This window comes from Physeter macrocephalus, unplaced genomic scaffold (assembly GCF_002837175.3).
Source record: "Physeter macrocephalus isolate SW-GA unplaced genomic scaffold, ASM283717v5 random_101, whole genome shotgun sequence".
NCBI lineage: Eukaryota > Metazoa > Chordata > Mammalia > Artiodactyla > Physeteridae > Physeter > Physeter macrocephalus.
Window position 1 is genome coordinate 8,576 of NW_021145374.1, and position 16,474 is coordinate 25,049.

Below are 16,474 nucleotides of genomic sequence, written 5' to 3' on the forward strand. Positions count from 1 at the left end.
CTTCAGTAGTTGCGGCACGTGGGCTCAGTAGTTGTGGCACGCGGGCTCCAGAGCACAGGCTCAGTAATTGTGGTGCACGGGCTTAGTTACTCCGCGGCATGTGGGATCTTCCCAGACCAGGCCTCGAACCCGTGTCTCCTTCATTGGCAGGCGGATTCTCAACCACTGCGCCACCAGGGAAGTCCCCTGAGGCTAATTTTTTAATTTAATTAAAAATAAATAGTCTAAACTAACACAACATAGTAAAGCAACCATACTCCAATAAAAAATGTTTTTAAAATAAAAAGTTAAAAAAAAAAAAAAGCAATAGTTTTACTTTCCCCCCTAGGGCATTCAATTTTCTTTTATTCTTCCCATGCTGGCACTTTTTTATTTTTAAGCTTTTTCTAAACAGAAAGACATCAGCATGAATAAAAATAACAGCAGCCGAGGGACTTCCCCGGTGGCACAGTGGTTAAGAATCCGCCTGCCAAGGGGCTTCCCTGGCGGCGCAGTGGTTGAGAGTCCGCCTGCCGATGCAGGGGACACGGGTTCGTGCCCCGGTCCTGGAAGATCCCACATGCCGCGGAGCGGTTGGGCCCGTGAGCCATGGCCGCTGAGCCTGCGCGTCCGGAGCCTGTGCTCCGCGAAGGGACAGGCCACAACAGTGAGAGGCCCGCGTACCACAAAACAAACAAAAAAAGAATCCGCCTGCCAATGCAGGGGACATGGGTTCAAGCCCTGGTCGGGGAAGACCCCACATGCCGCGGAGCAACTAAGCCCGTGTGCCACAACTACTGAGCCTGCATTCTAGAGCCCGCGAGCCACAACTACTGAGCCCGCGTGCCACAACTACTGAAGCCTGCACGCCTAGAGCCCGTGCTCCGCAACAAGAGAAACCACCGCAATGAGAAGCCCGCGCACCACAACAAAGAGTAGCCCCCGCTCGCTGCAACTAGAGAAAGCGCACGCGCAGCAACGAAGACCCAACGCAGACAAAAATAAAAATAAATAAATTTTTTAAAAATAAAAAAAACAGCAGCCGATGATTTTTTTTTTTTTTTTTTGGCCACGTCACTCACGCAGCTTGCAGGTTCTTAGTTCCCCGAGCAGGGATTGGGCCCCCAGCAGTGAAAGTGCTGAGTCCTTACCACTGGACCGCCAGGGAATTCCCTGATGAATTTTATTATAAGGAAAAATTATTTCCATTTTCTAAAGCCTTCCAAAAAAGATGGTTAATATTTACAAAGCAGCTATTTAATGATTATAAATAACACGATATCAGCCAGCTAAATAAAAAAGACTATCAGATCAGAAGGAACAAGTTCAAAATGAAGCCTCATCATAGAGCAGAAAAACAAACCCAAAGGCATTTATTCAAAGAGATTCAGAGTATATCTTTGATTCCCTTAAGGGGGAAAGAAAAGGTATTTCAATAGTGCAATCACTTTCTGGTCTAATGCCCAGCTACTGCTTTGTGTAACTGTAGTAAAATTACATATTGCTAATCCTGAACACGTAACGTGAGATCTACCCTCTTAACAAATTTTTAAGTGTACAATACAACATTTTTACTACAAGCATAACATGGTCATACTTTTAAATGCTCAATAATCACACAAGGACTTCGTTGGTGGCGCAGTGGTTAAGCATCCGCCTGCCAATGCAGGGGACACGGGTTCAAGACCTGGTCAGGGAAGATCCCACATGCCACGGAGCAACTAAGCCCGTGCACCACAACTACTGAGTCTGTGCTCTAGAGCCCGCGAGCCACAACTACAGAAGTCCGTGTGCCTAGAGCCCGTGCTCCACAACAAGAGAAGCCACCGCAATTAGAAGCCCGCGCACCCCCGCTCGCTGCAACTAGAGAAAGCCTGTGCGCAGCAAAGAAGACCCAACGCGGCCAAAAATAAATAAATAAATAAAAAATAGTCGCACGGTATGGCTCATAATGGACAGGGCAAATGTAAAACATTTCAACGATCACAGGAAGTTCTACTGACCGGTGCTCCTATAGAATATTTGGTAGCTGTTTTTTGGTTTGGGTGAGATTTTTATATTGAAGTATAGTTGATATACAATATTATATAAGGTACAGGTGTACAATATAGTGATTTCCAATTTTTAAAGGTTATATTCCATTTATAACCTATTCCATTTATAACATTATAAAATATTTGCTATATTCCACGGGTTGTGCAATATATCCTTGTAGCTTATTTTATACCTAATAGTTTTTACTTCTTAGTCCCGTTTTGTCTTGCTTTTATTAAACGAATTAGCCTAGGAAAGAGAAGAACGAACTACAGTATGTCTATATACCACGAAATACGATCTTTTCACTTACTGACTTGGACAATTCTAATTTGTTTCTCTAATTCCGGACAACGGGAGCTTAGGTGGTACACACTTTCCTTGCATCTGGGCCACGACTTGACATACGGGAAGTGTTCAATAAGTGTCCGCTGAATGAATGAATTAATCCATGAAGACTCCAGAAGCAACCAGACCAAAATGTTTACCAGGGCCCGGATCCGCCCCTTTCTCTGGGTGACCTTGGGCCGTGACCTGCCCTCTCGGGGACCAGGCTTGCCCCCGCACTCTCTGGGAGCACTGCTGGACGGGTGAACTGGAGGACTCCTGGGTGGGCCAAGGGCTGGCAATCTCCACTCGGCTTTCCCTCCCTCGTCCTTGCCCACCGGCCAGCCGTTACCGCGCCTGCGGGACCCGCACGTACTTACTTGAGCAGCACGGCGCCACCCACCGCTGTGCCCAGGACGGACAGCGGCAGAATGTAGCGATTCATACCTGGCCGGAGCGGCGGGGCGGGGGGCGGGGTACCACTGCAGCGGCCCACAGACCCGCGCCCAAGGTCGGTACTAGGAGCGCGCTGCCTGGGATCCACGTGAGGAAGTGCAGGCCCGGCTGGAACCCTCGGCTTCCGGAAACGGGGGCCAGGACTTGACATACGGGAAGTGTTCAATAAGTGTCCGCTGAATGAATGAATTAATCCATGAAAACTCCAGAAGCAACCAGACCAAAATGTTTACCAGGGCCCGGATCCGCCCCTTTCTCTGGGTGACCTTGGGCCGTGACCTGCCCTCTCGGGGACCAGGCTTGCCCCCGCACTCTCTGGGAGCACTGCTGGACGGGTGAACTGGAGGACTCCTGGGTGGGCCAAGGGCGGGCAATCTCCACTCGGCTTTCCCTCCCTCGTCCTTGCCCACCGGCCAGCCGTTACCGCGCCTGCGGGACCCGCACGTACTTACTTGAGCAGCACGGCGCCACCCACCGCTGTGCCCAGGACGGACAGCGGCAGAATGTAGCGATTCATACCTGGCCGGAGCGGCGGGGCGGGGGGCGGGGTACCACTGCAGCGGCCCACAGACCCGCGCCCAAGGTCGGTACTAGGAGCGCGCTGCCTGGGATCCACGTGAGGAAGTGCAGGCCCGGCTGGAACCCTCGGCTTCCGGAAACGGGGGGGCGGAACTTCCGGGGTAGGGGCCGTGAGCGCAGCTGCAGCTGTGCATGGTAGTTTCCGGAGCCGGGGGCGAGGCCGTGGTCTCGGGGGCGGGGCCTACGCGCAGTTCCAATGACGTCACACTCGCACCGCTGCTGGAGGGACCCCACGATCCCAATCCTGCAGCTGCTGCTTCCGGACTTCTGTCCTCTGTGTCTTTCAAATGTACCAGCTTGTTTCCTCTTATAAAAATATGTTCCTTACAAAGTACTATGTATAAAATAAGCTACAAGGATATACTGTACGGCACAGGGACTGTAGCCAACATTTTATGAAAACTGTAAACGGAATATAATCTATAAAAATTTTGAATCACTATGTTGTACACCTGAAACTAATATAATGTTGTATATCAACTATACTGCAATAAAAATAAATAAGGAACATAAATACATCTGTTCCTCGTAGACTTTCTGGGACAATTTGATAATTTCAATGCTCAGAATCCAAGACCTACCAGCCTGGGAGGTTCCCAAACTCCTGGGTCCTGAGGCAGGAGGACATGAGGGCATACACTCTGGGTCTGAAGGAGGCGGGGCTGGGGGCCTGCACCCCTGGGTGTGAGGCAGGAGGGGCTGGGGGCCTGGACTGGGCCTGCGGAGAGGCTCACCCTAATTCGTAAACGACCTCATCTTAATTAATTACATCTGCAAATACCCTATTTCCGAATAATGTCACATTTTGTGGTCTACTGCAGATTAGGATTTCAACATATGAATTTGTGGGGGGAGAGGGGCGAGGCAACTCAACCCATCCCACTTATAATACCCCAGAGTTGGAAGCAACCCAATTTTGTAATTGATATGTCCATCGACAACTAAAGGAATAAGTTATTTATAATAACTTCATACGATGTACTCAATGTAAAGGAATGCGGGACTTCCCTGATGGTCCAGTGGTTAAGACTCCAAGCTCCCAATGCAGGGGGCATGGGTTCAAAGCCTGGTCGGCAAAGATCCCACATGCCCTGTGGTGCGGGCCCCTTCCCCCCCACAAAGAAGGAATGAACTACTGGTATTTACGCAATATGTATGATTCCAGTTACATGACAATCTAGGAAAAACAAAACTATTGTGAGAGAATGAGGATCGGTGGTTACCAAGGGCAGAGGGGGTGGGGGAAGTGATTACTGCAAAGGGAACTTTTGGGGGGTTTGGAAAGAGTCTCTAAATCGCACTGGTGTTTATATACATGATGACATATATTTGTCAAATCTCATCAGCATGTTCACTTAAAAACAGTAAATTTTATTGCATGTAAATTATAGTGCAATAAAGCTGAAAAAAAAAAACACCGAAAAGATTTGCATAATTTTGTTTTGGAAATTATTTGACTCCAAGTAACTCATTTGATTTATGATTGGATCAGGTTTGTCAAAAATCCACAGGCATACTTCAGAATACTTACGAAATGACAAATATCTGATGATAAATTGTTTCCACATGTTCCAGGAGGTTTTTTTGTTTTTTGTGTTTTTAGCAAGACAAAACATGCTTATTTAGTTAAAACTGGTGAGTGGGGGCAGGACATGGCAGAAGTGTACAGAGCTGGAGATGAGAGGGTCAAGGGTCAGCACAGCACTCAGGATGGAGGATCCAGAAGTCCTGGATGTGGGCAGTTCTTTGGTAACTTATCACCCACTTTCCTCGAGCTACATGAGGCTCAAGAGCCCCAGGGGGTTCCAGAGTCCTGACCAGGAAGGGACGGCTTGTCCCAACAAGTCTAGGGAGGCCCTGCCCCCAGCAACAGCAGGAACTCTTGGGGATGAAAGCGCCTGGACAGCAAGCTCCAGGTTGGTCTCTAAGATGGGGATGTCCAGGGTAGAGAAAATCTAGAAACTCTGAAGCATCACCTCTTGGCTCCATCATCCACAGATGAGGAATACCGGTAGCTGAGCCCAAGTGGGTTATCAAATGGATTAACCACACACACACACACACACACACACACACACACACACACACGCACGCACACTTTGCAAACTAAAAAGCAAAAGCAAGAGATAAAAACAACCCCAAAGCTGTCATGAATCACCATCTCATAGAGAACAAACAAGTGGCTACCAGTGGGGGGGCGGCAGCAATATAGGGGTGGGCGAGTGGGAGGTACAAACTGCTGGGTGTTAGATAGCTACAGGGATGTATTTATTGTACAACATGGGGAATATAGCCAATATTTTGTAATAACTGTAAATGCAGTGGAGCCTTTAAAAATTGTATTAAAAAAATTGTATAGGGACTTATTAACCACACACACACACACACACACACACACACACACACACACACGCACGCACACTCACGCACGCACACTTTGCAAACTAAAAAGCAAAAACAAGAGATAAAAACAACCCCAAAGCTGTCATGAATCACCATCTCATAGAGAACAAACAAGTGGCTACCAGTGGGGGGGCGGCAGCAATATAGGGGTGGGCGAGTGGGAGGTACAAACTGCTGGGTGTTAGATAGCTACAGGGATGTATTTATTGTACAACATGGGGAATATAGCCAATATTTTGTAATAACTGTAAATGCAGTGGAGCCTTTAAAAATTGTATTAAAAAAATTGTATAGGGACTTCCCTGGTGGCGCAGTAGTTTAGAATCCACCTGCCAATACAGGGGACACGGGTTCGATCCCTGCTCCGGGAAGATCCCACATGCCGCGGAGCAACTAAGCCCGCGCGCCACAACTACTGAGCCTGCGCTCTAGAGCCTGCGAGCCACAACTACTGAGCCCGTGTGCCACAACTACTGAAGCCGGCGCACCTAGAGCCCATGCTCTGCAACAAGAGAAGCCACTGCAATGAGAAGCCCGCGCACCGCAACGAAGAGTAGCCCCCGCTCGCCCCAACTAAAGAAAGCCCATGCCCAGCAACGGAGACCCATCGCAGCCAAAAATAAATAAATTTATTTTTTTAATTGTATAAAAAATACAAAAATAAAATGGATGCAGCTAGAGATTACCATACTAAGTGAAGTAAGTCAGAAAGAGAAAGGCAAATACCATATGATATCACTTAATATATGTGGAATCTAAAATATGACACGAATGAACCTATCTATGAAATAGAAACAGAATCTGGGACGCAGAGAACAGACTGGTGGTTGCCAAGGGGGAGGGGGTTGGGGGAGGGATGGAGTGGGAGGTTGGGGTTAGCAGATGTAGCTTTTACATATAGAATGGATAAACAACAAGGTCCTACTGTATAGCACAGAGACCTATATTCGATATCCTATGATAAACCATAATGGAAAATAATATATTAAAAAAAGAATGTATATATATGTGCGTGTGTGCGTGTGTATAAATGAATCAATTTGCTGTACAGCAGAAATTAACACAACATTGTAAATCACCTATACTTCAATTTAAAATTTTTAAATAAAATTAAATAAATTCTAAAAATAAATCAAATGATTTTTTTTTAAAAAATCACCATCTCTGTGGCTCCAGCTCAGAGAGTCAGGCTCCACTGTCATGGGAGCCCCTGCTCTCCTACCCAAATTGACATAATTCTTAGTGGGGCACTTGGAGGGACTGCAAGCGGAGGTATGTGGGGCGGATACCAAGTATCAGGCCATGTAATGGCTGGAGCCCCGGGACTCCCCCGCCCGGAGGGGCAGATGCAGCATGGTAGCCACCCACCAGCAACAAGAGGCTGCCCAGCCCAGACAGAGGGAGGCTCCCAGCTCCTGCTTTGTGGCCTCAGCCATCAGGGAGCGGTGCAGAAGTCCTGGATGGTGGTGTGGGCTCTCCAGTACATGGGGATCAGGGTCACGACCCCTGAGATGCCAAAGATGATCCCGGAGGTGAGCACCAAATGGACCTTGGAGTCCTTGTTCTCCACACAGGTGGTGCACTTGACCCCGACAAAGTAGACCAGCAGAGGCCCTGAGCAGGGCCACAAGGAGGGTGATGATGCAGAGGGCTCAAGAAGCCTGCAGGTCCTGGGGCAGCAGTGTCAGCAGTGAGTCATATAATCCCTCCTGGACACAGGAAACACAACAGGGCACCCAAAGGGAAAGCAACAGCCAGGATCCAGGATCTGTGATTGGAGACTCAGCCTAGGAGTGAGGGAAGACTTCCCAGAGGAGGGGAAACCAAAGTAGGGTTTTGGAGGATGAGTAGGAGTTCTTCAAGTGGGCTGAGTGGAGAGGGACAACTAGACAGGTGTAATAGCAGATGCAAAGCCTAGGAGTCGTGAGGCAGGTTGCTTGGGATGGTAGGAGGTTGGCTTGAAGGGGTGGGCAGCTGGCAAGAGATGTGTCTGAAGAGAAGATAATTTAAAAAACAAGCAATAATACCAGCTACTGTTTATTAAGTACCTAGTACATGCCAAATATTTAATCTGCACAACAAAGCAGAGAATAGGTTTGCTCCTGGGGATGTAGAAAGGGTGGCTGGGTCTGGTGAACCATTTCTCCCCTTCCTGAGATTATGGGAACTCAGAGGTCCTGGGATATTAGTGGGCAAGACCTGGGAAAGGGGAAGGTTCCACAGAGGCTGTACAGAACCCCAGGCATGGATCTAGACAGATCTTGTTTCAGATTCCTGCTCCACCTCTTCTTAGGTATGTACTTTGAGCAGTGACTTCCCCTCTGTCAAATTCTGTCTCCTCTTACCCACAAAAATGACAGTTAGTATCCTTCATATGTAAAGAGCTCTTATGAATCAATAAGAAAAAAAAGTCTCACCCCCAACAGGGAGAGAGGGGAGCATAGGTAAAGAATATGAGCAGCAATTTGCAAAGAAAGAAAGTCAACAAACACATGAAACTACTCAGGCTTACAGGGTATCAAAGAAATGCTCATTAGGATAATAAGATAATATTTTTCGCCTATTGGCAGGATAGAAGCAATGATAATACCCAGTGTTGGCAAGGATGTGGTAAAACAGGTATACATACCTGCTGGTGGAAGTGTCAATTAGAACAGCCTTCTTAAAAGGCCATTCAGTAATACATGGCAAAACCACTGGTGCCAATCTTTTTTTTTTTAAACATTTATTTATTTATTATTTTTGGCTGCACTGGGTCTTCGTTGCTGCGCTTGGGCTTTCTCTAGTTGAGGCGAGCAGGAGCTACTCTTCGTCGTGGTGCACGGGCTTCTCACTGTGGTGGTTTCTCTTGTTGCAGAGCACGGGCTCTAGGCACATGGGCTTCAGTAGTTGTGGCATGCGGCCTCAGTAGCTGCGGCTCGCAGGCTCTAGAGCGCAGGCTCAGTAGTTGTGGTGCATGGACTTAGTTGCTCTGTGACATGTGGGATCTTCCTGGCCCAGGGCTCGAACCTGTGTCCCCTGCATTGGCAGGGGGATTCTTAACCACTGTGCCGCCAGGGAAGCCCCGTCAGTGCCAATCTTTGACCCAGCCACTCCCCTTGGAAGAATTTATGCTAAGAGAATAATTGGTCATTGGGAAAGAAACATAGGAAAATGTTCCTCACAGCCCTGTTTCTCTGTAATAGCGAGACACTGGCACAAATAAAAATCAACATCTATGTCTGTCAGCAGGAGAATGGGCCTACTCTCTCCTATTCCCTACAGTCCTTCTAAAAAATTGTTGAACGAGCACATACTGTGTCCCAGGCATTGAACCATACACTGGGAATTCAGCAACAAGTCAGACAAGTTCCCTTCCCTCACAGATCTCCTGACACTGACAGTAAAAGTTAATTCGTCTGTACGTGTGCCTGGATAGACTGTCTACAGTTTTATGAGGCTCAAATATTTAAGAACATCCCGAGTTCCTTCATTAAATACCAATACGGGCAGGAGGGGAAAAAGCAGGCTGATTCTCTTTTTTAAGCTTATATATTAATGCGCATATTTTTAGAGTAAAAAAAGCTATAATATTCTGCATGGGGTCTCTGCCAGGCAGGATGGTGGGTGATTTTATTGTTTTTTGCTTTTTGTTCATCTGCATTTTCTCATCTGAATAAGGTTTATTCCTTATTCAGGTGAAACCATCCATAAGAAGGAGTGGAGGGCAGAGGTTAAAAGCACAGGTACTGCAACCCAGGTGTCCACTGATGGATGAAAGGACAAACAAAACATGATATATACATGCAGTGCAATATTATTCAGCCTTAAAAGGGAGGGACATTCTGACACAGGCTGCAGCATGGATGAACCTTGAGGACATTATACTAAGTGAAATAAGCCAGTCACAGAAAGACAAATACTATACCTCATATAAATTCCACTTATATGAGGTCCGTAGAGTTGTCAAAATCATAGAGACAGAAAGTAGAATAGTGGTTGCCCGGGGCCTGGGTTGGGGGAGAAATGGGGAGATGTTTTTTAATGGGGACAGAGTTTCAGTTTTGCAAGACAAAAAAAGTTCTGGAGTTGGATGGTGGTGATGGATACACAACAAGGTGAATGCATTTCATGCCATAAAACTGGACCCTAAAAAATGGTTAAAATGGTAAATTTTTAAAAATTTCATTTATTATTTTATTTTATTTTATTTTGGTCACGCCAAGTGGCATGCGGGATCTTAGTTCCCCAACCAGGGATCCAACCCGTGTCCCATACAATGGAAACACAGAGTCTTAACCTCTGAACCACCAGGGAAGTCCCCTAAAATGATAAATTTTAGGGCATGTGTAGTTTACCACAATTAAAAATAAGGGAATTTTTTAAAAATAAAAAGTACGGGGCTTCCCTGGTGGCGCAGTGGTTAAGAATCCACCTGCCAATGCAGGCGACACGGGTTCGAGCCCTGGTCCGGGAAGATCCCACATGCCGCGGAGCAACTAAGCCCGTGCGCCACAACTACTGAGCCTGCGCTCTAGAGCCCGCGGGTCACAACTACTGAGCCCACGTGCCTAGAGCCCGCGCTCTGCAACAAGAGAAGCCACCGCCATGAGAAGCCCGCGCACCGCAACGAAGAGTAGCCCCTGCTCCTTGCAACTAGAGAAAGCCCACGCGCAGCAATGAAGACCCAACGCAGCCAAAACTAAAATAAAACAAAAATAAATAAATTAAAAAAAAAAAAAGTACAGACGCTGACTCTCTCAACCTCGAATAAAGCATCCCCCTCTGAGCCTTTTTGTTCTCTTTTATAAACTGGTCTCCTAATATCATCTACCTCTAGGGCAGGAGTTAACAAATATTTTCTGCAAAGGACCAGATAGCAAGTAATTTCAGCTTTGGGGGTCATCTGGTCCCTGTTGCAACTACTCTGCCATTACAGCAGGAAAGCAGCCATAGACAGTATACAAACAAATGAGCAAAGCTGTGTTCCAATAAAGCTTTATTTACAAAAACAAGTGGTGGGCCACAGTTTGCTGGCCCCTGTCACAAAGTTTGGAAGGGTGACAGAAAGTAATTCATGACAAAGATCTAACCCACAGTAAATGCCAAAGCATTGATGGCTGTAATGTGGTTACTATAAACAGAACAATGCATCCAAATTCCTTCCTCTGAGGACTTCCTACGTGATTCCCATATGCACCCAAGGTGTTTAGAATATCTCTTCGCGCTACCAGGCAAGCCATGCATCCCTTTATCATTGTTGAAGTTGTTAATAAATTCCTGATAAACGCTGGATGCTGTTCCAGGTACTGAGAGGACTCTTCCCCCATCAGAGGGCTTATCATACCCAAGTCATTCTCTTTCTCTCTCTCTCTCTCCATGCATTTTCAGAGCCCTTATCTGACATGTAAGAAACACATTTCTCTACCTTGAGGCTACCATGCTGGACAGACCACATAGAGAAAAGGTCAGATGGTGGAGGAGCCCTAATTGGTCCATGCTCCAGCTGTTTGAGCCTTTCCATCCAAGACACTGCCCCAGCTTCCAACCCACCCGCGTTGTCACCATGTAGAGCAGAGATACGTCTCCTCCACCAAGCCCTGCGCAGATGGCAGGTTAGTGAGCAAACTAAATGTGGCCGTTGTCTGAAGCCACTAGGTCTTGGAATGATTTGTCACATGACCTTAGGAACTGGAAACATTGCTTCTTTGTCTGTTTGTTTCTTTGTTTAGTACAGGTGCTGAGTGCAGCACTTTCATGCTCCATAACTGGGAGGAAGGGAAGGCAAAAGGGAGGAGGGGCAGAGTGTGGACAGGAGGGAAGGGTGGTGAGAAGGAAGGAAGACAGGAAAGGAAAGACTTAGTGAGTTTGCCTGGAGTAAAGCAGGCACCATACAAATAGCGGACCTCTCGGCTAGGGTGGGGCGATGGGGACTCTGAGAGTTTGTCAGAGGCAGAGGGCCCCACTGTGAGAAGGCTGGGCAAGCTTCCTGCAGGATGTGGTGTCGATCACAGTGACACAAACAGAAAGGATTTCCTCAGGCCAGAAAGGATGCTCCAGACCGTGGGATCAGCTTAAGGAAAAGGTAGCACAGAGGTACGTGCGGATGTCGTGGGAGTGTAAGGTGTGGATGGGGTGGAAGGAATGAGGCTGGGGTGGTTGGAAGGTGGAACCAGATTACGGCTCAAATGCCAGGCTGAGAAGCTTGGCTTTAATTCAGAGGATACTGGAGACCCACGAAACAGTCATGAGCCATGGAGGGTCACGAGCAGATCTATGTTTTAGGAATTTTGTTTCCAGGGGAGATGTAGGATACGGAATGGAGAGAGACATAAGGGATGTAGGAAGAGCAGCATTCAGGACCCATGAGGGAAAGTTGACTAGTTGTTCCCCAAACATACATTCTTCCTTTCTTGCTCATAATACTAGAGTCACTAGCTTATAGCTGGCCACGTGAGCACCTAGAACAAAGGATCATCTCCCAGCCTCCTCTGCACCTAGCTGTGGCCATGTGTCGAAGTTCTGACTTAGACGAAATGGGAGCAAAAAGGACATGTGCACTCAAAATGAAAAGACACTTGCCCCTTTCTTCCTTCCTTCTGGCTGCAAGGCAGATCTGATGGCAGGACCTGAGGCAGCCATTTTGGACCATGAGGTGGGAGCCCTATTTTGCCAGAGAAATGAGATGGAAAGAGCCTGGGTCCCTGATGATTATGGAGCTGCCAAATGGGCCCTGGATCAACTGCAATAAATAAACTTCAACCCGATTTAAGCCACTAATAGTCCAGGTCTTTCTGTTAGAGCAGCGATCCCATCTCAGAAAATAGCAACTCCAGTCTTCCCATTGCCTAGAGCAAAACATGGAGTCATGCTTATCTCCTCTTTTTCTCTCAGTATCTGCCAGCTCTTCCTTCAAAATAGATCCAAAAATCTGACCACGTCTCAGCACGTCCATTGCTACCATCTCTCACTGGATTAATATGAAAGCCTCCTAGCTGGTCTCCCTGCTTCCCCGTCCTCCACACAGAAATTAGGGAATCCTTTTGAAACTTAACTCAATTGCCATTGGGGAACCATCTTGGTCATAATCGATTCAGGCAGGAAGCATCCGCAGATGCCAAAACTAATGAGTTAAAGTTTCATGACACACAGGATATTTACATAGTCTCAAAGTAGCTCTCCACAAGACACTTATTAATTACAAAGGAAAAAAAGTACAGAAACCCGGCAGAGGTTTTCTCTGTATGCTTTTGCAACTTTTCTACAAGTCTGAAATTATTTCAACGCTGGACCAATACAACATAGACGTATGGCTGATTCACTTTGTTATAAAGCAGAAACTAACACACCATTGTAGAGCAATTATACTCCAATAAAGATGTTAAAAAAAATAGATGAATCTCAAAAACACTATGAGGTCACATATTGTATGATTCCATTTATAGACAATGTCCAGAACAGGCAAATCCACAGAGACAGAAAGCAAATGGTGGTCTTCAGGGGCTGTGGGGAGGAAGGAATGGGGAGTGACTTCTAATGGGTATGGACTTTATTTGGGGAGGGTGCAAATGTTTGGGAATTAGATGGATATGATGGTTGCATAACATTGTCAGTGTACTAAATGCTATTCAATTGTTCGATTTAAGATAGTTAATTTCAGAGACTTCCCTGTCGGTCCAGTGGTTAAGACTTCACCTTCCAATGCAGTGGGTGAGGGTTCGATCCCTGATCACGGAGCTAGGATCCCACATGTCTTGCGGCCAAAAAAACCAAAACATAAAACAGAAGGAATATCGTAACAAATTCGATAATGACTTTAAAAATGGTCCACATCAAAAAAATCGTAAAAAAAAAAAGATGGTTAATTTCAGGTCAACTTTTTTTAAAAATTTGATCAAAACACTTCTATAGTACCATCAATTTCTGATCCTTACAGTGGCCCTGGGAACCCCCAGTCCACCCCCATCACCTTTCTGACTTCACGTCCTACCCCTCTGCCCTCACCATTCTGCTCCATAAACACTAGCCTTGCTGTGTAAGCATTCACCTCAGGACCTTTGCACTGGCCCTTGCCCCTGCCTGAAAAATCTTTCCCCAGATACGCTCACACCTCACTCCCTCCAGGGCTTCACTCAAATATCATAGTCTCAAGGAGGACCTCCCCAACCAATATACCCCCCCCAAACACGTGGTGGACCTCCCTGGCGCTCTTCCCTGCTTTATGACCACCATGTGACATTCTACACATTTACTTTTTTATTTTGTTTTCTACAGGAATGTAAACTCCATAAGGACAGGTCTGGGGCCGTTGAGTTCCCTGGCACCTAGAACAGTGCCTGGTGTAGAGTAGATGGTTAATAAACATTTGTTGAATGAATGGATAAATGTCCTGAATAAATGAACGGTCATTGGAAGCTTAGGACGGAGGCTGTCCATTGCTTGAGGTGTCAGAGCAGGTCCTGGGAAGCAGAGCTGCGTGTCTGCAGAACCAGCCCTTGTCACCACACGTGAATCTGGTCATTTAGTTACTGATTTATTCCTTTGTCTATTTTTCATCCATTGGCTGAGCACCGAGCTGTTCTAAGCACTTTACACGTCTTTTCACACCTCATCTTCCCCCCAGCCTTTACAGCAGGGACCAGGGCTTACGCTCCTTTTAGGGAGGAAGACAGGAGAATAATTGAAGTCACTTGCTCAGAGAGCAAAGCCACTTGCTTCAACCCAGGATCCAGACTCAAGTCTGTCTGGAGCCCTTTCCCCATCACTGCCTGCTGGATGCAGTCCCCCAACATGGAAGCCAAACGCCTTCAGCTTCAGGAGACAAATCTGCCCTGGATCCCTCCCAGAGCATAAACAGCTTGCCACCAGCCCCCCTCCTCTGGCCAGGCCAGTTTTTAGACTCACCCTCCTGGTGTTACTCCCCGCCCCCTATCCAGGGCCAGCCGGTCTCAGAGGAATTTCAAGGAAAAACCTTTCGTAAGCCCTTAGGTCCCAGGAAGAACCCCTCCGAGCTTCCACACTGCCGGAGCGACCTCCGTTTATGGCACGTTTCAGGCAACCCGTGTTTGAGTCACCTCCCCGCCCAGACAGGGAGCTTCTTGAGACTCAGGCTTGGGGCAAGTGCATTTGAGTTGAAGTCTGGCTACCCTATCCTTTGCAATTGTCATGCTCAACACCAATATCACCACCATCCTCATAGCTGTCTCCAGTCTCATCTCCTCTGACCAGCCACACCCCCATCTGCCCAGCCTCCCCAAGGTGTTCCCTCTGCCTTAAAGCCCTCTCTGCATTCCTGGCTCCGTCTTGAAATGTAGGTCAAGGCTCCCATGCCACCTCGTCAGAGAGGTTCATTCCTACTACCTCACCAGAAGTGGCCACACCTGCCTGCCCCTCAGTCACTCCATTTCTTCACATGTATTTCCTCCACAGAAATTACCACAATCTGAAAGTCTTATTCATGTGTGTGTCCCTACCTGTTTATCTTCTGTCTCCCCACCACACCCGCTAGAATGACAACAACACAAGGGCAGGGGTTTGTCTGTCTAGCACTTAGAACGTGCTTGGTACACAGCAGGTGCTTGAGGATTTGCTACTACATGACTTTGGGACTTTGCATACACCACTCCCCAAGCTTAGAATATCATTCCTTGCCACATCTTCCTTGGCGAACTCCTATTCATCCTTCAGAACCCCATCCAGTTATCACTTAACCTGGGTAGTCTTCTTTGACTGCCTCACATACCCACCACAAAGTTGGAATAAGTGTCTCCTCTGGGGACACTCAATGCCCCGTTGCCACCTCCAGCAGTGCACATGTCACTGTGAATTACTACTGTGGGTGCCAGCAGGGTCTATTTCCCCAATCGACCTGACTTCTTGAGGGCAAAGGATGAGGCACAATTAGGTCTCAGGGACCATTTATTGAATGAATGAATGAATGAATGAATGGACAAATATGTAAGTAACTATATCTCCCTGAGACCCAGCTCCCATCTTATTTATATGCCCTGCCCCAACAAGCTGTCAGACCTGTGAATTCGACCTCCCTCCTTGTCCTAGGAATTCATCAGCAAATCCTACAGTTGGGGGACAGATGTGGGGGCCATGCCTTGGGCGAGGAGGATGAGGGAAGAGATAGGGTGGTTTCAGATATGACATACAGAGGATCTTGGCTTAACAAGCAGCAGTGAGAATTCTGTTTGGTTCCTGGGATCTCCCAACAGAGAGAATAAACAATCCAGTTCTCCAATAACAAAGCTATTCCAGTTCAGGGACAGAGGCAGATTCAGACCCACAGAGTCCTAAAGTTCACTCAGTAAAAGGCGCTCTACTGTCGTGTTTTGGTGCCGGGTTTCCCCCCGGTGAGCGCCTCCACCCAGGGCTTCCTGAGGCCGACTGTGCGGGGGTGTGAGCCTCCACTGCTATTTGGGAACCACGTGCTACAGTTTGAAGAGAGGGAGGTGCCTGCTTTGTGGCAGGGAAGAAGGAAGGAGGCCCTGGGCCCTGAACGAGGGCGGAGGCTCGGGTTTTGGTCTCACCTGCTGCTCCGAAGCACGAAGGAGCTGCTGTGGGTGGGGCCTGGGGGAGCCTGCGCTCCACCGTCCTCCTCCCTCAGACCCGGGGACCAGGCCCCCGGCCCCTCCCCCCTCAGACCCAGGGGTCCCGGCCCCCGGCCCCTCCCCCCTCAGACCCAGGGGTCCCGGCCCCCGGCCCCTCC

General features: G+C 47.7%; 1 protein-coding gene and 1 pseudogene across 4 annotated transcripts in view; both read right to left on the minus strand.

The window, feature by feature from the left end:
* Positions 1–2,922, minus strand: part of LOC102987556 (retinol dehydrogenase 13) — a 10,876-nt gene extending 7,954 nt beyond the window's left edge. For all 4 annotated transcript variants that reach the window (XM_028483920.2, XM_055082355.1, XM_028483922.2 and 1 more), the window contains exon 1: positions 2,721–2,922. In XM_028483920.2, coding sequence (XP_028339721.1) covers positions 2,721–2,785 — 65 coding nt within the window. In that variant the 5' untranslated portion in view covers positions 2,786–2,922. The remainder of the gene's footprint in view (positions 1–2,720) is intronic.
* A 3,532-nt stretch (positions 2,923–6,454) lies between these two features.
* On the minus strand, positions 6,455–11,325 carry LOC102992624 (claudin-6-like; annotated as a pseudogene).
* Between the last annotated feature and the right edge of the window lie 5,149 nt (positions 11,326–16,474).